The sequence below is a fragment of the Anneissia japonica genome, unplaced genomic scaffold (assembly GCF_011630105.1).
Source record: "Anneissia japonica isolate Jap-2015-1 unplaced genomic scaffold, ASM1163010v1 scaffold2756_len2360902_cov194, whole genome shotgun sequence".
NCBI lineage: Eukaryota > Metazoa > Echinodermata > Crinoidea > Comatulida > Comatulidae > Anneissia > Anneissia japonica.
The window spans coordinates 1,137,533-1,162,036 of record NW_022719050.1 but is presented as its reverse complement, the minus strand read 5'-3'; the positions used below and the strand labels follow the sequence as shown (position 1 = coordinate 1,162,036).

Sequence of the window (24,504 nt, the reverse complement as noted above, 5' to 3'; positions counted from 1 at the left end):
CTTGTGTCCTTAGGCATGGCACTTTAACTACAGTTATCTCTGTCCACCCAGGAATACAGGTGGGTACCTGGTAGGCTCAAACACAAAATGAGCTGATTACAGCTACAACATTATGGAATTCTCCCCAGGGAGCTGAGTATTCGATAATGTATTTGATCCAATGACCGGGGGTAATAATGTGAAGTGCTTAGAGGCCTTGTTGGCATTATGTCTAACATATTATTACCATACTATACTTTGCTTTCTGGTGAGAATTCAATAATATCTGCTGCTGTAATCAGCGAATGTTGTATTTGAACCCACCAGGTACACACTTGTACTCCTGGTTGGAGAAAGCGATCTACTATATTAAAAGTGCCTTGTCCAAGGACATAAGCGAAATGCTTGTGTTTTTCGAGCCTCTGCTCTCAAGGTTAAGAAGAACCGCTGCGCCAAACCACTTGATGTTTTAATAAGTTATTAGCATTCATTAATTATTTGAAATTTAAGTGTGGAAACATTTTTAAAAAAAAGGGCAGAGAGAAATAAATATGTGAAATTTTTTATTTTATTAAAAGTTCTGTCCAGATTATCAGATTTTCTTTGACAAAAAACTGGTTTACCCATATATAGTCATGATGTGCCTATATATGGTCATGATGTGATGTCATCATGACCATATTTAGGCATGTCACAAGAAGGTTTCAAAGAAATGTATAATAATCCTGCGTATTAGCTGTTCATTGCATTCCTTGATCCTGTTAAATGAGCTATTCAATATTAAATTTAGGGGTTTCTCTTAATTTTGTGACAGACGATATCAGTTTGATAAAAAGAAAAGAGCAACATATATAATGAAATTCTTTGCAAAATATAAAAACAAGATAAATGTTTTTCTGGTAAAAATGTACTTATTGTTCCAGTTGAACCAAAGAGGCCCTTGATTGGATTAAACCCAAGGATCTCTGATTACCATTTGGAGGCCAAGCTATGCACTCAAACAGATTTTTCCATTATGACAATTTTTTTGCCATTAGGATAATTTTTTCCATGATATTGCATAATACGTTAATTACATTTGTACTTGTATGGATAATAATTGCTACAAGATGATATAAAAATAATTTTAAATACAATGGCTAAAAGTTGTGTGGTTGAAGGACAATATCATTTACTGTCTTATTCTGGTAATAAACTACTTATAACTGTTGACTTAACAAATATCAATCTACCTATCACTTTTAATTTTTTTAATTTTTGAAATTCAAGTATTTGAACCAACTTTAAATTTGGTAGTTAGTATTTTCATGTTAATATAAAGATTATCTTTGAAATTTCTAAAATTATGTGTACTTACCACTTACAGGTTTGAATGACAAGGCTTCAGGAGTTAATTATTTTTTTAAATACTTGTGTTATCACACTACAGAATGTCAACCCATGAATTATTATTTATGTATTCAACAATATTTCATGAGGGTATCCCTCACAGCAATGTTGACTTAAAGGGGCTCTCAAACAGTAACATAACAAATTTGAAGGCAAACATCTTATGTCAAGCTAACTAAAGCTAATAGTGTATCTAAATTACCTAAAGCTTTACTACATTAAAAATAATATCAATTTTTATGGTATTTATTCCAAGAAATGCAGTTTCCCTACTTCTATTCAACGGTTTCTCTGAATTTATTTATTTATTTATTTATTTAAAACCACAACCAACAGCAAAATAAATTCGCCAATTATAGGAGGGTTAATAAACAAGAATGCAAATACAAAAAATACAAAACAACAAATTGAAAACTGGAAGAAACATCAAGGAAAAAAAGGAAAAAAAAAAAAGATCAATTTAAGTCTTTTCAAAATTTCAAAAAGCTCAAAAACATCATAATGAACTGTAAACTATTGAAGATATTTGTAATTTTAGGTTTACTTGGAGATTGAGTGAATTACCTAATGCACAACCCAAAAATGATTGCGCACTTTTTCAAATCTTGACTGTATGGTCGTACCTGAGCAAATAATAGGAATGCTCAGTGATAATATTTGATTGATTATTGTTCTTAAAATATAACTTGAAATTTATTAATTTTCATGTACTAGTCACTTTAAACACAATTTAAAATTCACAAATTTTTTGATCATGATTCAAAAAAATTACAGCAAGTTTATCCTGAACACAAGCCTGCCAATTCAACTACTTAACAGTCAAGATTAATACTGTAGTTGAAATTATGGGGTTCCTTTTTTTTTTTTCATATTCTATTGAATGAAGGCTGCATCTGAAATAAAGTGTAAACCAGGCCCGTAGCCAGGGGGGGGTTTTTATGGTTCGGGCGAACCCCTGTTTTCTAGCGAACCCCCCTGTTTTCTAGCGAACCCCCTCGAATTTTTGAATGAGTCCCACTCGGACGGAATGTCTATTTTTGACTTACCCAGCATTAAATCAAAATTTAGCACCTAATTCATTATTGGTTACCCGTTTTTAAATTGTAGCCAGCGATACAAAGCCTACATTCATAGAAAATCTCAGCTTCAGAAGTTCGGAGATTTAAATTGAACGCAACTCCAGCAAACCATGACTTTACGATGGCACATAAGGATGGCAAACATCGATAAAAACCCAGCTGCCATCTCAACTTTCACTGGCCTTTGGCTGAATGTTTGTAAGAAATGTACCAACCGGTAACGAAACTGGTCGCCGTCTACCTAGAGTATATGGTGCCACCAAACGAAGCTAAAGTTTTGCGACTTAATCCACCAAATGCAGATAAAGTTTTGCGACTTAATCACCTGATTGTCGATTGTCGATACTGTCCATAGTGCACACTTAGCTATGTGCTGATGGAGCATTTTGGGGAAATTGACTCTCTTCTTTTTCCATCCCAAACAAAATATTATTAATATTAATAAATCAACATGATCCATCTCAGTCATCATAGCCAGTCACAAGAAAATTAGGCTAGGAAGTTTGTTTTCAATAGCAGACACACACTACAGAATGGAGTGCATTAAAATGAGTGTTTGTTAATTTTAGTGATAAAGAATCATAAAACGTCGTAGAGAATAACTGATTTTTTTTTTCGTCCGCTGTTGCAAGGAGGAAAACGACAGATAGTCCTTTAAGGTGGGTTATTGATTTCAAAATCAATTAGCCTATCCTAGATGTTGACTAGCTAGGTTCGCTCCTCGTTCATTTAGAGACAGAATTACACCCCAGGACAACAAACTACGGTAGTGTAGGCCTAGGCCTAAGTACAGTAGGACGTACTACAGGTACTAGGCCTAGGCTTTTGTTGTAAAAGTTGAAGTGCATGTACAGGATGCACCATAGGCCTATATTTAAAAAAAAATACATTTTGTTAATTATTATTGGTTGGCCTGGGACCTAGGCAGGCAGGCCAGCTTTACCGTCGGAAGTCCTGGGATTCGACGATGACGTCCATGCACGTTTACAAACGCCATTAATTAGAATGAAAATAGACGTGCTGAATTTCGTTTTTTTTTAAATTTTTTTATGAAAGATAGAATTTATCGAACATTTATCTATATAAAAACAAGATTAATATTGTAGAAATTGTATTTCTAAAGATGCATATAATTCATATTTCATTTGGTAGACAATAAATATTCAGTAAGATATACTAAAAACGACTATTAAGTCTGAAATGTGTATCAAATCTCAGCTATTATTAATCAGTATGTATTATCTTATAAAGTCTATATTAATTTAGAATTTGGCCTAGTATATAACAAATAATTGAAATTAAAGTTTAGGTTGTCATGATGAAAGATGACGTATTGAATATGATGCTATATTTTGGGCTCTGATTTAATTGAACGATGGCCCTGTCAGTAGTAATGACAATAGTTATTCATTGTATCCGTACTGTACTGCTGATGTGTAGTTAGTTAAACGTGTACTGCAGGAGCGTTTAATTAACTACACATCAGCAGTACAGTACGGATACAATGAATAACTATTGTATCCGTACTGTATTGCTGATGTGTAGTTAATTAAACGCTCCTGCAGTATGCGTTTAATTAACTACACATCAGCAGTACAGTTAATTAAACGCGTACTGCAGGAGCGGAAATTTCTTTCGGGCCTTGCAGGCCCTCAGGAAATTTTTTCAAGCATTAAATCTAACCTATGCGGAGCTCTACTAATTGCAAAATTATTATTTTGAAGTGTTTAAATTGCTGTAATTTATCTTAAGAAAATCCCTTTAACACCATAGCCTGTTAAACTGACACAATTACATACCGGGGTAATGTAAAATATTGGAAAAAAAACACTAAACTTATTCTTTCTCACACATACAATTCTCATGAGGACTTATAACATCTCTACACAGCAGGTCATTAGTATAGAAGCTTTCTATTAGACCCAATTACAATTTATAATTTTTTTTTCTACACCGAGAACCCTACACAATCGGCAGACAAGGATATTTTTATTTTTTTTCCTTCACATCCAACAGCAAGTACACTTGCCACTTACAGGATGAGAATGATGCTTAATAAACTAAGTCTCTATTGAGGCTTAGGGAGTGCAATTGCTTTTAGTCGTCCTGCTGTTACAGGAATTGAACCAAGGACCTTGGGGTCAGAAGGCAAGCATCTTCAACACTGAGCTATTCAACTCCAAACACGTTATATTTTCATTGCTGATTTTTTGGGCTCAGTACGGACTCTAAACGTATGCATTTTCTTTTAGTTTTAAGGCGTATGCGGATTTTATAAGTCCGCAATGACGATATAACATGTTTCCACTGAACTTTATATTATACAATATTTTAAACAAACCCATGCTTTATATTATATACTACTATAAGAACTAAGATTTCTTTTTTACCAATTAGCGTACCCGCTGCCACAAGAAAATGGAAATTTTAGAAAAAAATAAAAGTTTTTATTTTTATTATGCCCGCTGCTTCCTTGAAATCTTCAAAAATAAGATATGTATGTTTCTTACGAATTATATAAATTTAAGGCATTCTTTGTGTATCCTGATATAGATTTTCAATACAAACGTACTGATTTCCAAAGTGGTTTAGTTAAAAACAAAAATAGACCTACATAAATAAACTTTTTTTCCCCAAAAATGGATAACAATAAACAACATATATATTGCTTTTTTAAAATTTAATCATTTGGTATATTCTATATTACATTATAGTTATCATATCTGGTTTGCATGATGTAAGGCGGGTTTGTAGGAGGTTGTGCTGGGTTTAGCAATACCCTATGTTGACATAGCATAAAGATCAGTTTTTGTATGATTGGGGAGAATTCCATAATTTGGTTGTTCTTTTACCTTGAGAAATATTACATTTGGGTAAAATTAAGATACAGTATTATTACTTTGACTGCGTGGTACATTTTTATCACTATCGTCAGTAAAAATGAATTTTGATGACAAGTAATATGAAGCAATTCCTTTTAGAATGAATATTGTTGATTGGAAATTTAGTAAAATTGAAACTTGAAAATTGAACATGGGAACATTTCATAACTGTTTGCTAATGCTTTATAAAGATGCTATCCTCAAGACAAACTCTTGTACCTTGTCTCAGGTGGGGTCCTCTCAGGTGCTCATTGTATTGTAATGTCCAGATGATTATTTTTTATCTGGGCTAAATTAAGTTCATTGAATTTTAAAGTAATTGACTGTAAATTTATGTAGGTAAGTCTTTATGCCAAGTAACAACTCATTGAAGATTGCCTTCAGAGAAAATTGAAAAAGGACCCAGAGGAAGACCCAAAGAAACACTAAATAGCCAAACACACTTAAATCTCAAAATATATGTACAGAGTATGGATCAGCCCTGTCTTACTTGTGACGGAATATGTTCAACGTATTTGATGATGATGTAATTGTCCCCAAGAAAGACCAGTGTTGTTTTTGTTTGTTTTTGAGAGGGCCAGAGTAATTTTGCTACTTTCAGTTTGCTGTTTCAATAATTAATTTTGTATTGTTTATTTTGTGTATAATGAGTATATGAAATGAGTACTTGCTCAAACTTCCACTATACACACTGTTATTTATTTGATCTTTTCTATTTTTTTTCTGTTTTAGGTGCTATATTTGAAGAATACGTACCTCCCGAAGGGGATGGGAAAGTGTCTGCATTATCCACTGAGGTAAACCGCTTTTAAACTTTTATAATATGTGGTAGGGACCAAACAAACCAGTCACTCCTCGTAAAAAAATAAATTTTTAGTTATTAATACAGGGTTAAACAGTAAAATGAGAGCTATGAAATGGTAAAATAATCATTCAAATCCAACATTTCATTATGAAGTTACAGGAGTTTAGACATACAGCTGTTCAAAGAACAATATTTGAGACGGAAATCAGCCTTCACATAAAAATCCATATAAAAATATTCTATACCTGTTGATAATCTAAACATTCAGAAAGTGTTGGCTGGGATGGATGGACAGATTTATTCGGTGTAAACACCAAGGCTAACCCATGAAAGAAGACTTACTTCCAGTGGGTTTCTTCTGGTGGTACACCGGTAGACAATTCACTACTCTTTTTTGAAGAGTGTAATGCATTTTTGAATGTCAACATGGGCCATAATGCACACAGGACCAACAGCTTAAATGGTGAACTATCGTAACTTGCAACTCCCCAGCTGCAATAAAGGAGAGCAGTGATCGGAATTGAAAGGAGGATCAAGAGATTTCCACAGTTGAGCACACACAGTGGCTATCACCAGTTTAGCCGACTGAGTTAAGCTGCTCTCAATAAGTCCTGGTGGATGCACACACCTTCATTTAAAAAAATTCTTTCTTATATGCAAATAATTATGTATTTGTGGAAGCATTTGTTGCACCGTTTGCGGCTTGCTGTCTCTACTCTAATTATAGTTTCTCTTTTAATATAATTTGATATAGCTGGCAAAATTGGTAAGGGGTCTCGCCAGCCATACTTAAGCTTGGCAGGATCGCCACGCTTGGGCAAAAAAAAAATTACCGCCACGCTTTAATGAAAAATAAGCAAAGATTGCGCAACGCTCAAAAAATATTTACTATGTATGTTTTATTCAAACCAATAAATACCGAAGTGTCGAACCCATGGGGAACAGTTTCTTGTTCAATCGCATATCATCGTGAAGCACCGCCTTCAATGCAAGCCTAACTGCAGATGCTTACACCGCCTATGCGTGCAAGCATCTGTGAACTCAGGGAGGTCATTGGTCGGCTAGTGCAGGGCGCGTTCAGTACTGTTTTTTATGAACGGTGATTGATAAAACGACATTTATTAATTGAATTTACGTGAATTTCTTATGAAACACGTTTTTTGTACTGAATTTCGGCTAGGTATTTAACAAAAATGTAAGGCTAAACCAAGATACCGTATAAGTGGCCAGTGGCAGTGCGAGCTTCTGAAAACTAGGCGGGGGGTGGGCAATAGAGGGGCAATATAAATTTTTAGGGGGGTAAATATGCTAGGGTGGCCTGAGGTGGACGTGGTTGGGTGTCGTTCAAAATGTCTCGAAAGTGGTCCAGGAGGATTGTTTAATTGATTTCATAGGTAGACAGTCTACTAATAATAAAATTTCAATTGTGGGACACGGGTAATATCGCGTAGTATCTGACACCATAAGTAGTACCAAAAATGTATCCACCTTTTGAAAAAGCAAAAAATCGCTGTCGGGTTACACGTTGCCCACCTGTGAATTACAGTATAGGATAACAAAAGGATAAAGCTTGTAAATTCATATATTACACGAAAGAATTATGATGGTTGAGGCAGAAGATTCGTTGTATCAAATTAGCCCTAAACTTACTTGAAAACATCTATTACATAATACCAATTAATGATTAGGATATCTCGGTTAGCAATGCACATTTCATACTAGTTTTGTTAACATGTCGCATGTCATCATAGGCCTATATTAAGTTCCCACTCACTTTAAAAGACAGGCTTGTCTGTTTGTAACAATATTGATCACCATTTCCTATACTAATTTATGGCTTTGGTTTCTTGAAGGAAAATTTATCAATCGATAGAGGAGAATTCTGCAGAGTAAAAAGGAGGTTTATTGATGAAATGCTTCATTTCTCTAAGCTTGTTTGTAATAAGCCTACATGCCTTACTAATTTAAAGAGGTTTCATGTTCGCTAAACTGTTATTAGGGTCTGTTAATTGTCTTTTCATCGCCCACAAATTAGCTATAAAATTTTAATGTAGGTCATGTGCATTATTACTTTATTATTAAATCAAAATCCTTAAAAAAATAATGATATCAATTATTATTGTTAATTTTTTCTCACAAAAATACCCACTTGCGCATATTGGAGAGTGCACAGGGAAAATTAGGAAAATATAGTTCCTATAGCCAAGAGGCTTGTTTTGACACCTAAATTTGGCTAGGCCATTGATAAGCAATAATTGTCAGGCTGTAACCTACAGTAGACCTAGGCTAGGCCTTAAAAGTCCTAGGTGAAATAAGAAGGTGATTCACTTTTATAAAGTATGATTTCAGATAAATTTTTCAGTAAACATTGGCTTCTTTGGCTTCTAATGTCCATCACGACCCAAAAAATAATTGGTCAGTTAATGTTAGTTGTGCATTGAAAAAGATGCATTGAATTACATGGTAAAAATTAATGCTATTAGGGCCTGTTGAAAGATTTTTTTTCCATCATTACAATTCAACATCTGCTAGTTTTTTTACACTGTTTACTGTAGACATGAAGTTTCAACATGGGTAAACTACTGTATGACACTACTTGTATTCTTGGATGTTCTATATTTTCTTAGTTGATTTGAACAACCGGTATCTAAAATATAGATATTGTCCAGTATGGCTTTATGATAGATGTCCTTAATACAATTACTTACATTTGAGATAAGAAAAAGTTTATATCATTCTTATGAAGTGATTCAGTATACTGAAATTAATTTGATGGTGAAATGAATTTAAAAAGAGGGGCCCATAGAAATACCATCAAGATATCTTAGTAGTGTTCTTTAACATTTTACTTAACATTCTGTTACTTCAGTAATTAAATTGGGATACATTTCTAAAGGAAATAACATCAAAATAAACATGCTGGATACAAGCAGTATCCAAAGAATCTATTGGTACTGTATGTATGTCCTTCATTGATATGAGAGGAAAATAGATTAAGCTAGAAATTTATTAGTGGCTGAATAATAGGATGCTCCGGTAGTAATAGCAAATGATTGGAATGGAAGAATTGTATCAACATTCCCATGTCCAGAGGCCTAAGGCTTGTGGGTGTTAATACTGGTTTCATTCATTTGCAAAGTGTGAAGTTAATTAGGTAACGACATTTATGTAGTGGATCCCTATTCCAAATATAGGGGGCTCAGGAAGGGGCTTTTATAGATGGAGGGTCTAGTGTATGGCTTTGTCACCTCCAGATGACCAAAAATGAAATGATCATACATAAATTTGTATATAATTTATTTTTTTCTTTAAAATTTTCCAAAAATTAGGGAGGCCCGGACCGGCTGGACACCTCCTTGAATCCGCCTATTTTTGAATTTTTATAATAAACCAGTCAGCGAATAAACAATCATCTTTGTTAACAATAACACAACAACATTTGCCTTTTCTGGTTTCAGAATATCATATTTCTTTTTTAGAGCTTTTGAGTACTTGTATGCTTAGCATCCGTAGCAATTTGTTAAAAGTCGAAATCCAAGAGATTACAGGCCATCGTCTGTGTAGCATTCTTAACATTTTCACGTTTTTTGAAGGATCTAGGTAAAGCGTCTTTGTTAAATATAACTGTTCCAATATACATTCTGCTTGAACAGTGATATCAGACTGCTTTGGCACAGTAGCTAATCCATGTTTAAGACCAAAGAGTAATAATATTGATCGTTCAACATTTGACAAGGTCTCTTCAATGTTAGAATAATTTTATCTTGTTTGGATATGAATTAATATTGTTATAATTCGTTATTTGGTTCATTGCCTGATGAAGTGTCGCTGAAAGCGCTCAAAATGTTGCAAGTACGTAAATGTTTACTGGTTTACTACGAGAAATTATACTAGAATAAAGGTCACTTTAGTTAGGTTTTTGAGGAGATCGTTAGGATTAAAAACAGAACCCATTATTGATAGCACATTCTTTGAGTAGGCACTTGATTTTCTGGATGTCGAAGCAGGGGCGTATCTAGAAGTCTTGAATGGGGGTTGGGGACTGATGAGGTCCCAAAGGTGTAGTGGGGGAGGGGGGTGCCTAACTCACAAAATAAGATTTTTATCTACTTGAGGGTGATTTTTGTGCTTTGAACATTTTCATGGAGGGGTGACTGGATGATGCAAGTTTTTCAGGGGTGGGGGGGACATATGTCCTCTGCGCTCTCCCGTAGATACACCTCTGTGTCGAAGGCTGACGTTGTGCATTTATTCACTATTAATTTGGCACGATACTTGCTCTCACATTCTCAGACCAAATGGTAGAAAACATCAGATCTTTTTTAATTTCAGGAATGTTACAAAAATGCTTTAGATGGATTACAGCAGGAAGAATGGTTTGGTGGTATTTGTTCTGTAGTTTAGCCAAGTTTAGATAGATGCTTATGTTAAATAAATATCAAAAATAAATAAATATAATAATATACTATATATTAATTAGCAATCTTTGTTAATAGTGCATTATTGATAAAAAGACACTTTTTATTTTATTTCACTTGTTAAGTGGTTTTTGATCGAAAGCCAAGGATGCCAAACAGTGAACTTAATTACTTTCCTAAGTGGCATATCCCTTCATAAAACAAACATAAACACTGCTGACATACATAAACTGAAGCTTGGTTTCCATACAATCGCTACACATTATTGCTGACAGCTTTTGGCGATGCTGATTGGTCAGTCCAAGCAGGAGTCTTCCAGATTGTGTTGGGGACTGCAGTACAACAGTTGCATTGCAATTGTAGCAACAGTGTTGCGATTTTAAGGAAACCAGGTTTTAGTCTCGTTTTGAAGCTTTAGCAATGGAATTGTTTTGGTCATGAGAAAAAAATCTTGTTACTGTGACAGGAATTGAACCCAGGATCCTCTTAACTACACCAAGTCATTCAACTCCACTCCATACTTTATGGAGGCTTTTTAGTTTGTTTTGTAATAGTCAAACAAGTTTTGGCTAAAACTAAGTCTGACATTGTACCACATCTAAAAAAAAGATTGCTTTTAATTATAAAAAGTATGCTGTAGGAACATTGTTATTGTTTTTTGCTGGTGTTCAGACTATTTCTGTTCTCATGAATTTCAATAACTTCAATATACCAAAGTTAGCAATTCAGATATTAAATTTTATTATTCTAGTTTATTAGCTCTGTACTGGCAGTTTACCTTTAATGAAAGATAATAAAATATCTGACCTCGAAATCTATGAGTTGAACACGTCATACAGATTCATATGTGAGTGACATTGATATGATTTTGCAGTTTTATTTGTTAATATTATTTTGTTTATTATTAATCATTAATCTTTATTCTCTAAATGATTTAGGATATGTTTATCAGTATTAAGATTTATGGAAATACTATAAAGTGCTGATGATGGTAGGGGTGGGCGGTGGCCGCAGGTCATTAGGATGATTAGTGTTTGGAAGTACTATAAAGTGCTGATGATGGTAGGGGTGGGCGGTGGTCGCAGGTCATTAGGATGATTTGTGTTTTTTGCATCTGCTTGATTTGGCTAGTACTGTAGTTGTATTAGTTTAGCTTTTGTGAGTACTGTAATGAAATAGTATGCCCTTAATCTTTGGGTATTTATAGTCCTAGTTAACTGGCACTGGCAATGCTGTTTTATCATTCAAAATATTCCATGGGTTATTTTTTTGTTTTGTTTTTTTCCAGTTCAAGTTATTATTTTTCATTTATTATTTCATTATCTACATATTCTGTTTTTGCATACTGTATTGACTTTTTTGTCTGAACTATACTCTGGTGTTTCCAAAAATATATAAATATTTTCCTGATCAATGATACTTAGAGAAAAAGAAAAACAGTTTCAATAATTTGCATATTTAAATTAGAGAAAAAGAAAACTTTCTATTTTGACACTCAGAGTCCAACATTGCTTATTTGAGGAAAGTTGTATAAGTTTTTTAAGATCTTTCAAGTTTTTTAATTTTAGATTATGGTTAATAACTAGATCATTTTGTAGTGTAGTGAGAAGTGATTTAATCTTACAACTCTGCTACAAGCATTACATGTTAGTGCAAACTTTGAGATTAAATAGCTGGTGAAAATTCAGTTGATCTTAAGATGTGACCAAGTAGCAAAGACAAGCCAAACCAGTCATTTGTCGCAAATCTTGTAGAGATATTGGCCAAAACATGCTGGAATGTCAAATTTTTGGAAATCTATTTTATTTCACTAAACTAACCTTTATGTATATATACATCAAGCTATGCTGTTATTTTCCCTATTTTCAATATTAAAATAAACATTTTTAACAATTTGGTGATGGTTTCTGCCTAGGAAATGCCCCAGCTTTGAAGGCTGATTTCTCAAATTATTGTTCTTTAAACAGCTGTATGTTTAAACTCCTGTAACTTCATAACAAAATGTCAGATTTAAATGATTCTTTTACCATTTTATACTGCAGCTACTGTTAACACTATTAATAACTAAAAATTTTGTGACAAGTGACTAGTTTGGCTTGTCTTTGCCACATACTCCATTGGGATCTGTATTCCCTGAACTATAAGGTTAGTATGAATAACTGACAATTCTGATGCAGGTGGAGTGGCTAAATCACACAGTAGAGAAAGCTTTTTGAGAAAACATTTTATAGCAAAACAGACAAATCAAAATATATTAAAATATTATTTTATTTTAAACAAAAAGACGATGTACCATATGATAAGTTGTTTTGAAAAATATACTTTTTAGTTTATTGATGTTATTTGCTCTGAAAACAGTGGCTAATCTTTATAATAATATTTGGAAAATTAAGAATCAGTTTATTTCATAAAATTATAATAGGAAAAATAATTTGCAAATAATTTATTTATTTTGGTTGCATATACCACTCTCTCTACTGCAGTATCCACACTTTCTCATTATCTTTTTCAATTGATGATATTAGGATTATTTGTAGGTAAGAATGTATTCACAAGGAATGCATTTTTCTTTAGCTAATTTTTTTTGCTGCTTTTTTAATTCACAAGAAATCAGATTTGTTAAAAATTGTGTAGTGGAAATTACTTGGAATGGTCTGTATAGTTATTGATTTCAGGTAATTGACATTCTTCATAAAATAAGAAATAGGGAAAATAAAAATTAGAAAAAGAGAAATACATAGGAAATTGCTTCTTGTTTTTTTCTGGCCACTGAGTATCTTGAAATAATGGCCAGATGGAAAGAAGATTACAAACAGACCAAAGATAATTTTAGGTAAATGTGAACCGTGATAGACATCTGTTTTACTTATAAAGTTCAATGTTCTGCTGCGATGTCGTCACTGATTTCAAGATCAATATAAAGTCTATAATCATCTTGTAATGACACCAGAAAATTTAATTGGGAATTCTTAGTAAGTGCAACCGCAGCACACTGAAATTTACAGTTTGTTATTTGATTTGAATTTCCTTTTAAATAAAACCAAAATTGCTTACGTTTTTAAACGTAACAAATAACCTAATAAAAGTTTGATGTTAGTCATTTTGATTTGAATTCCACGTAATGCTTGGGATGAGATAGGAGTGAAATTGACTAGGGCCTGGGCCAACTACTAGGGAGTCCGTGGTGAGGTCAAGGGGTCATACAGATGCAGTGCAAGTGCGAGGTATACCAAGACTATAAAACATGACATGGCACTGTGTTGTGTTTTGGCTTAATATTGATCGATTGTGGTGGCGACAAATGGAATGCTTTAGACCAAGAAACTGAATTTAGATTATTCTTAAAATTTTTATCTAATATGTTAAAAAAAAAAAAAGTAGGAACGAACGTTAATTCAGAAAAATAATACAATCGGTAGCCTACTGCACAAATTGGTAGTGCAGGTATGTGAGATAGCCTATACACGCTTTAAGGTTGGAACTATTGGCAGAATATATTTACATGATACTAGAGTGATATAACCGACTTCATATAATGTACGGGTGCAGATCTACATTAGGAAAGGGGGTGGGGGAAGGTTATGGTTCTGTTTCTCAAATTTGAGGTCAGAGACTTAATCTCTCACTGTGTATTTCGCTTGTGTTCTTAGGCAAGGCACTTTACCTATGGTTTTCTCTCAACCCGTAATTGTAAGTGGATACCTGGTAAGTTCAATACAAAATGTACTGATTACAGCTGCAACGTTATGGAATTCTCTCCAAGGAGCTGAGTAAGTGTTTAATGTGTTTGATGCAATGACCGAGGGTAATAATGTGAAGCGCTTAGAGGCCTTGTTAGTGAATGTAGGTAAAAATGGCCCAGGAAAAAATGGCCCCGGAAAAAATGGCCCCAAATGACAAGTAGGTTAAAATGGCCCCAATGAAAAAATTCAGTAATAGAAATGATTTTTTTTTTAAATCTTCAAATATTTAAATACTGTACTGTAATAAGCAAGAATTGAATCAATAACAAATACAGTTACACACAGATGCAAATAATGTACTGAGAGATTATCAGAAAACAATGGCCATTGAATAACATTTTTTGATAGTAGAAATAAGTTTTAAAAACGTTATTCCACTAACAAAGTAGAGGAATGACATACATACAGTACTTCAACTACCAAATTATGCAACTCATAGATAATCACATAATTCACTTTTGTTAAGTATCAAATGAAAAAACTTTACATGTTATAAACAGTGCAAATAAACAGTAGTTAAACCATGTGGATCAATTGTGTGTTTGAATCACAAGTTCATGTATGAGAAAAGGGAGAGGCTTACTTTCTCACAAACTTAGCAATAAATGTTCTGCTTAGAGTTACTTCAAAGAAGTATTTGTTAATCAAATATTGTTTTTAAAGTAAACTGAATAATTAGGAATACATTTATTTAAGCAACTTATTTAATTTTAATTGCATACTTGGTTTTTAATCCCCACCAACTAAATTTAAGTGCCTAAAACTATACTAAATAATTTAAACTGAGATACTATATTATATACATAGTTATGTTAATATGGCAATTATGCTAAGAATTAATATGGCTTGTATTGTGAGGGTAAGGTAATTATGGTAGGATTAAATGGTATTGCTAAATCCCAAAAACCTCCTAAAACGCACTGTAGAAAACCAAACAATTCAATTGTGATTGATTCACTTGTTATATCAATAAGAAAATTAAATATTCATAAGAACCTATTTTTTTTGTTAAAATGTTGATTTTGTTTGTGAAAAAGTACTTGCAAATACACACACCACAAACCTCCAAACACTGCAAACCCCATCCAAACCCTTTCATTATGATTGTAGAACTCTCTTTTTCTAAAAAAAAAATAAAAATAATAATTTGATGTTCATATAAACTCATTGTTTGTGGGGTTTACCAATACCCGGATTGAATTTCTGGAAAATCGTGATTCTGCTTCCTTGAAATTGGCCACAAATAAATTATTTTAGTATTAATAAATGCATGATTTATGTTGATTAATTGATTATATTGTTGCTATTTTTTAACATTTAAATGGAATAAAAATAAAAAGTGTTATTCATGGCTTTTTTTTTATCTTTGAATATTTTATCATTGAATATGTAATTTTGTAAATGGCAATTTATTTGGTGTTAGATTCCTTTTAAAAACTAAATTATTTCAGTAAAAAAAATGCATATAGTGATTAAAAAAAATCAGTTTTAATACAGAATTTTATTATTGGGGCCATTTTTACCTACCTGTCATTTGGGCCCATTTTTACCGGGGCCATTTTTTCCTGAGCCATCCTTACCGTACACCCTTGTTGCCATGAAGTGCTATGTAAGTCTATCATGTTGTTATTAATGTTGAGAGACCAAATTTACCTTAGCCTCACCATGTCTGCCTAAAGCATCAAGCAAGCTGAGAGTATTTAGTAGCTAATCACTATCAAGTATCATTATTATCAACTAAAAGTTTAATAGCATGAAAGTCGTACATACAGTAGATCTCTCATCAGCAAATTCTAATTAAACACACATGGCATCAAATAACATAACAATTTCTAAACAACTTCACAAATGTAAATGTGTTTTAATAGAACTTAATGATCAGGGAATAACAAGATTTACAATAGCATGTTGAAATCTACAGACAGCCATTTCACTGTAGTCAGGTATTTGGTTAGCAAATTCTCTGCAAATCTTATGGGTTCAGCTTATTTGGTCTCTGTTTATGTATTCCTAGACCACAGGTAAGTAACAATGCGTCCCACAAGCTGCATGCAACTTGGCAACACTATGTGTGCGGCCTGTCTACTGTCTTTGGCTTGAAAACCTCTTGTATTTAGGGCCAGACACAGATCATCCATAATAAGAATACTGTAGGTCCTCATGTATATGCCCACCTTGAGTCCATCCCCTACTTTGTGCCCAAATTTACGTACCAGCCTTTCCTCGGGAAACAGCACGGTGTCGAATGATTTGAATAAGTTGACTTTTGCAAATACTCTTAAAAAAAAAGTATATTGACTTTGAATTAGGCATGTAGTGCTGAAAGAATTGCCTTTTGATTGAAAAGGGGATTGCAGGAGTCCCCCTCCCAAATTCAGTCCAACTTGTGTTCAAGGGAAATGGGCTTATATCAGAGGAGCAGTGCATGAATGTTTTTCAGGAAATGTCATAGTTGGAATTGTAATTACAATAGTGGTTAATGTTACAACAGTGGTTGATTTTTGTTACAACAGTGGTTAATGTTACATTAGTGGTTGATTGTTACATTAGTGGGTGATACAGGAGTGTGGCCCTCAGTGTTAAATCAAAATTTCACTTTGGCCCTCTGACTCACCCTTGGCCTAGAGGATGAACTATTATGGAAACTTATGATGTTAGTGTCACATACTTGTAAGCCAGTAGTTCAGTTATCAGAGAACACTGAAGAGAGTTGTCAAATATATATTTTTGGCATGTCCCATGGCAAAGCTACGTAACTGCTGTTATATTTTTGTGCAGTTATTGTTTTACCTTGGAACGGCCGCCGTATTAGCCAATATTATTAGGACTTTTGAAATTTAGCATATAAGTTAAGTGAGATATGAAAGAGAAAAATGTCACTCCTATTTTGTATAAAGAAAATGCTCAGCTTTGGGCAAAACATAAATTAGGTGAATAAAATCTTCATTGAAAAAAAACCCCTGGTTTCATTATGCTTTAATTTATATATTGTATATTTGTTAATCAATACTTTTAGCTAAGTATTATTGGTTAAAAAAGACAATATTTAATGAAAAAACAGTCAATATATCATTGACATATATTTGCATGTATTGTGTTTCTAAATGTAAGCCTGCCTGTTGTAACTACTGTAGGCTAGGTCTTTTGGTATTAGTCCTTATTCTGAATCTCTGGGATTCATGAGATATAGTTTCTACTAATTTATTTCCAATCAGTGTGCACTCCATAGTCCAATGAATATACTATACTTTAAATATAATCAAAATTTTACTTAGCATGATGATCTGGGTGATTTTGAATGAAAATCATACATATTCTATTTAACAATGCTGAGGTAAACTGGTTTGTGTAATTTTTGAATGACAGATCATTTAATAATTATAATTCTACTACTCAATCAGTTTTTATGAATATAACTATTGCAATTCCACAAGGATCAATATATCCATTATTCAGTTCATTTTCTAGTTCAGTGTTATGGAGTTCAATCAGATTTAAAATAAGAAAAAAGCCACAGATAAATCTAACAACATTGAAAATGAAAAAAAGTGACAGTATTTTATAAATGAATTGGGGAATAACCCTTAAAGGTTAAAAATAAAATTATGCGCATTGGGATCTTTAATACAAAAAGAGAACTCTGAAAATTGTACTCTGAAACTTACTGACAAAAATGAAAAAAAAAAATTGACATCAAATTCAAAATTAGAAATATTGCATCAATATAAAAATTCAAACAATCATTGTAGGAGGCAATGTCCTTGACTATGTTGAAGGATTACCTTAAAAAGATTGAAAAAAGCATCTTTTTATATTTAATTCGTCTTTTTTTTACTTGTTCATATTTGTGTATACTAGCGCTCTAAGAGATTATATAAGGTGCTATATTAAAAACCTATATTATTATTATTGTTTTTTATTATTATTATTATTATTGGACAGTATAGTTTGTAATAATGTACATTTTAAATTTGAATTTAAAAAAAATCTTAATTTATGTTAACTGTACCAGATATTATGCCTTATAAATGTGAAAAGCTATGTGCTTACTATCACATTTGATCCAACTCCTCTGACGCATTTAAAAAAAAATATGAATTTGGATGTAATTTGCGTAAAAATTGCAAATTGGATTAATCAGAATAAACCAACACTAGATATCAAGCAGATATGAGCCTGATTCTTTCCAAATTTGATGATGTTTATATCTTACTGGTGACTCTGTTGAAGTATTTTACCCTGATTTTCTAAAAATAGTCATTGACTGCATCTTTTTAAAAATTGAGATTTCTGTTTGACATGGGGTCTATAGGAATATGAATGTTCTATCCATTGAATTGAGCAGGTACCTAAACATATTGCCATAAATATGAAAATGTATACATAATGTTTTGCTTTAGTTATAAACCCTATGAAACTCAAACATTGTTTTTTTTATGCAGCCTTTGACATCAGGGGAGTAAACTGAACAATTGATTTTTTTTTTTTTCAAATACCTTGGGATCTCTTTTGATCCACAACACTTAGAACGATCTTCCAAGAGGTAGTGTTCACCATCACATATCCTTAAAATGTTTAACTACTAATTTAGTATTCTCTATTGACTTTTGCTTTTGTAATTAGGTAAATTGTAGTATCACTACCGTAAAACCTTGAATAGAAGCCCTGGGCCTCTTCTTTTTTTGCAAACTTCGGATGGGCTTCTTTGCAAGATGGGCTTCTTTTCGAGGCTACTTTTGCAAAGGAAAATGAGAGGCTTTTGTTAAAATGAATGCTGTAAATTTTGGGAATTTATTACTATAAAACAATAAATAGGGCCACTGTGACATCAATCTGTTTCATAGTTGTTTATTTATTAGGCTTTAAAAAGTTTAGTAATGTATATATACAGTATATGATTGAAGATAATTTTTATCTTAGTATGGCATTATTGTCTATTGAGTTTGTACAAGAGTTTCTTTGTTTGGTTTTTGGAGAAGTGACCATGTGACTATTTCTGTGTGATTTAACAGATTATGACCTAAGTTCTAAGTAGGACTTCTGTAAATCGTTAAATCGTTATTATTATTATTATTAAGTGAGGGAAGAAAGACTGCATTTTTGTGTATGACCATTACTAGTATTGGGTGTTTTACCTATAATAATTTGGATAGCTCTAGTTTTTAGTTTTTCTCATTGTTGGGCCATGATGGACAAACATCACTCAGGACTGTGGTACCCCAGCATTAGTCTGATAATAGCACATGTGGACTCTTACCATTTCGCTGACTGAAGCACCATTGTTTTCTTCAGAGTTCAAGATGCATTGCAAGTGTTATTGATGAGTGTCCCAAATTAGGTTAGATGATACAGTTATACTATATTTTTATATAATGTTTTCAATGTTACTGTTTTACGTAGTCTACAGCAATTGAATTTGCTTTTTGTTTATCTTGCCCGTTTGTATGTTTCTAAAATTGTTGGTGAAATAAATTAAATGAATTGAGTTTACTTTAAATTTAAGATTGTTAACAGAACTGAAGTTTCTACAATAAACTATAACTTTAAACTATTTTGAATTAAATAGCATTTCTGAGAAAAGTTGTTTTCATATGTTGACATTTGGTAGTATTGGGTATTGTCATTATGTAGTATCAATGTGGATTCAAGTGTAGAATGGAATGTCGTCCACATTGAACAGATTACCAATTGTCAAATCATCAACTTATTTCTATTGCCTTCACCTTCCCAACAAAGCATCATTTTTCTAAATAGAAAAAAAAAGATCTGACCCAATTTATCCTCTGATTTAATTCACATATGTAATTACTGCTCATAGTAGAGAGTGAAATATTCAGTTTGATTTTGAGGGTTTTTATCTATGAGGAAGCCGCAGTCTGTAGTTCCAAATCTATGGGTTGGCCACCCAAAATTGGATCACCAAACAGTCATGAGACTATTGAACTTTTCTTACAATTTAATTAATATGCTAAAATTTGTTGTAGTAAAGAGAGTGTATTCAAGTATCATAGACAAAATTTTACTTTATTTTGTTTACCCGTTAGTGTCTCATTTTGAGTATCTTTTTTTTTCACATTCCAGAAAGTGGGTCTTGGCAAATTAATAGCCTGGACGTTTGTTTGGTACAGCGGAAATGGCAGCATTATTTTGTTGCTGTTAATGTTGTCGCTGTTGTTGGTGTTGATGTGGCAGCTGCATCAGTGTCAGTGTTGTGGTTGCTTTCAATATTAATTAATTCATTTTTAAAATTGTAGGCCTATTGTACCAAGTTCTACAAAAAAAATTCTGCTCTGCTGTTCATTGGGGCATTAGCTTAATCAAATTCATCATAGCTATTGTTGATTTTGTAGTGGCAGCTGCATCAGTGTTAATGTTGTGGTTGCTTTCAATATTAATTAATTCCTTTTTAAAATTGTAGGCCTATTGTACTAAGTTCTACAAAAAAATTCTGCTCTGCTGTTCATTGGAGCATTTAGCTTAAACATACTTCATCATAGCTAAAAAATAATATATTGTTCATACCTGTATTTATTTTTTAAATCTATTCTGTCTTTGTACCGAAATAACATTTTCAGCGCTAAAACACGGATTTCCAAACTGGTTCAGTCTTAACAAAGACAAGAATACAATTGAAGAAACAAAATTTAAAATAATTTCTTAAAATATTGATAATACATAAATTTACATTGGAGAGTAATATGCATGGCAGAAAAAATAAAATGATGTAAGCTGTCTTATAAAGGATTTGAAATAGCTGTTTTAAAATTTAGAAGTGTCATTGATTTAAAGTTTATTTTAATATTATCTGGGAGGTTATTCCATAATTTAGTTGATCTGTAAACAGAAGTTCTTTTACCTTACATATTATTCCATGGATTTTCAATTAGAGTGGCGTTGAATAGCTTGGAGAATGGAGTAGTTGTAGTTTTGTGGGTAAGAAGATGCTTGCCTTCTAACTCCAAGGTTCTGGGTTCAATTCCTGTCACAATAACAGTAATTTTTTTTTCTCACAATCTATTCTCACAAAAACTCCCTAAGCCTCATAAGATGAGACTTGGTTTATGTACAGCATCTTGTATTTTGCATCTTAAAAAAGTGATTAGATTTGCCCTGTGCCTAAAGTAAGAAATAAAAAAGAAATTTATATTTTAAGGTGCCAAGAGCAAGATTGTAAGGCTGCAGGACTAATGGCGTTGGCTGCAGCTCTGAAAAAAAAAATCATTTTATTGCTGCCTTTGTAATTGTATGATGTTTTCAAACTATTGGTTGCCACCTGTAAGGCATGTAATGATTATGTGGTATTTAGCCATAGACCTATATAACTAGACTATTATTATTATGATTATTAATAAGGCCTATATGCCTGTAGTTACATATGTATATACAAAAAAAATCCTCGCCCTAATTTCCACAGTATACTGTGATTGGCCAGTATTAGTGTTTCTTTGCCTAATCATAAGACTTCATACCAGAAACTGTGTTTAATTGCAATATTTATATTTTATTGATCACAGGGAGCGAAGCAACGTCTAGAAAGAGTGAAAAATGTTGGTGTTTCTCAGGTACATATCCGTAAAATACGACGGCACGAGCCAGAATTTATGCCAGCTGAATTTGCATGGACAGGCCAACAAATCTACACTGAAGCAAATAAGGCTCTCCAAGAGTAAGAAATATCTTGTTTATTGCGATAAGACAATAGGAGTGTTAAGGCCTGTTTACACTATGACGATAACGATCAACAATAAATGCTAAAAATCAATTGTTCATATAGAAAATAAAATAATAAATTTTCACACTAGCACTATTCGATAACAATTTATCGTGTATACGATAAATAATTTCACAAATCAAATCAAATGACGTCATAATCATGGGAAAATGATAAAATCTTTATCGTTTTCCCATGATTATGACCTCATTCGATTTGATTTGTGAAATAATTTTTTTAACGCATACACGATAAATCATTCAAGTGTGAAAACTACTCTTATTTCTTTTATTTTTCTATATTAACAATTGCTTTTTACCTTTTTATCGTTGATCGTTATTGCCATAGTGTAGATGAAAGGCCTTCATCTAACTCGAGACCCCTCCAATTAAAGACCACCTCCAATTAAAGGCCACTTTTCTGTGGTTAAAAATTTACAAATGTCTCACATTTATTATTCTAACTCCTGCCCAAAATAGTCTTTAATTGGAGGGAGACCTATATATAATCAATATTATTATTTTTTCCAAGACATTAAATTGCGTTCTTAATTGATTTAATACGGAGGCCTAATTAATATCTCATAAACCATAGGTTAAAACAATAACATCATCAACATTTTCACAATGGTCTTCTCTCAGACCAAGAGTTTTTGCAAATTTGTTGCTTGGTGACATGAAGTGCATTATATGACTAACATATTATTGTTTTTTCATTTTACTACAAAAATTCAATTTATGTGCATACAGTATTTGTGGGCCAAAAATGTTTTCCTAATTTTCAATAAAATGCTAATATATTATTAAGTATAACGATTTAAATATTTTTATAAGTCAGTCGTGACGTCTTCATTTTCGTTTGCACATAACTTTCCTATCCCTGTTGAAGTTAATATATTGATCACTATGCAACTGGTCATCGCAACTTGGCAGTTTGATATAGGTCTAGCCTTAAAATATAATTACTATATAAAACAGGGTGACTAAAAAAAAGAATGGAAGCATTGGGAGGAGCCATTATTTTCTTCAAAAATATTTTAGGGAAATAATGGCTCCTTCGGCCTCTATTTTCTATAGGGTCCTCAGAACTTGACTATAATTGCATAGTATTGTTATTTTACTCTTACAGTAGCTGAACAGACAGTATATTTTTTACTTCTGTATAATTAAGATACCGTATAACACTAACACATTCCTATTCCAATCTAGAATTACACATTGCCTACTTAATTTATAGAAGCAAAACTATTCCCTGTTGGGCACCATTCACTATATTTCTTATTCTAGTTTTTGTGTTCTGAATAATGATCAAAGCTAGAAATGAATAAGATAAATAAAGCTATTAACAGAAGATAATTTAGCAGTAAAACCATCCCCACCGTTTTTCATAAACATCACGAAAGTCTGAAATTTGACTCTGTACAACTGGTACGACAAAGAAATGCACATGGATGCACTTACAACATAATATACATTTAAACCAATTACTGTCCCTGTCATTGATGGCAGTCAATTCTCTAATTTCAATGTTTGTTGTTCCAAATTAATATTATTAATTTAAGCAAATGTACAATAAAATATGTGAAAGATTCTTAGACAATGCAGATCAGCAAGACCCATGGTTAAGATACTTGACTTGTCCTACATTTATATTTTTGTTTTTCTCATTCTTGTGTATACAGGTCTCCTTCTAATTAAAGACCCCTTCAATTAAATGCCACCTTTCTGTGGTTCCCAAAATTAACAAATGCCTTTTTTCTTTATTATTCTAATTAACACGAGACTCTTTTTATTCCTTGTTTTGCGTACTTATTTTTCTAAAGATTATCGGAGCAGGGCGGAATAAAAATAAAAATAAAATTTTGTTTTCTTATTTAGCAAATAAAAATTTAAAAAATTAAAATTAAAAAATAAATAAATAAAAAAATAAAAAACAATTTTATTGGGGAATGTAAAATAGGATGGTTAAATGCTTCAAATTTATATAATTAGGAAGAAATATACATCTTATCTTTGGAGATTTCAAGGCAGCAGAGGGCGTAATATAAAAAAAAGAAAAACTTTTATTTTTTTCTGAAACTTCCACTTTTTCATGGCGGCGGGTGCGCTAATTGGCCAAAAATAAAATTTTATTTCTATTTGAAATCATCAATATTTGCAGTCAGCGGGGTTTGCTAAACAAGGTATAAAAAAAGTTTCGCCTAAAGACCAAACTAGCTAAAGACCATTTTAGGGACATGTATATTTAGATACCCCATTATTTGATTGATATATTTAATACCCCAATATTGAGTTAAATTTTAAATTGGTTGACTTTAATCAGAAGAAATACGTCTCTTTCCTTGTTTTGGTTGTTTTAAATTCATGGTAACTATGGTAATCTTCTTTCTTTGAAGTGTCTTGGAATTGTGCGCTTTTTAATTCATTTTACCAGTTGCTAAATTTATGTCAAGAACCTTGATTTTGGTTTTAACAACTAAACTACACTCCCTAAGCCTG

At 32.4% G+C, this 24,504-nt stretch overlaps 1 protein-coding gene across 1 annotated transcript in view; it reads left to right on the top strand.

Moving 5' to 3' along the window:
- The window catches only part of LOC117110748 (39S ribosomal protein L45, mitochondrial-like), a 70,953-nt gene that overhangs the window by 27,886 nt on the left and 18,563 nt on the right, over positions 1–24,504 (top strand). Inside the window, exons 3-4 of the mRNA XM_033253542.1 lie at positions 6,062–6,126; positions 21,810–21,961. Coding sequence (XP_033109433.1) covers positions 6,062–6,126; positions 21,810–21,961 — 217 coding nt within the window. The remainder of the gene's footprint in view (positions 1–6,061; positions 6,127–21,809; positions 21,962–24,504) is intronic.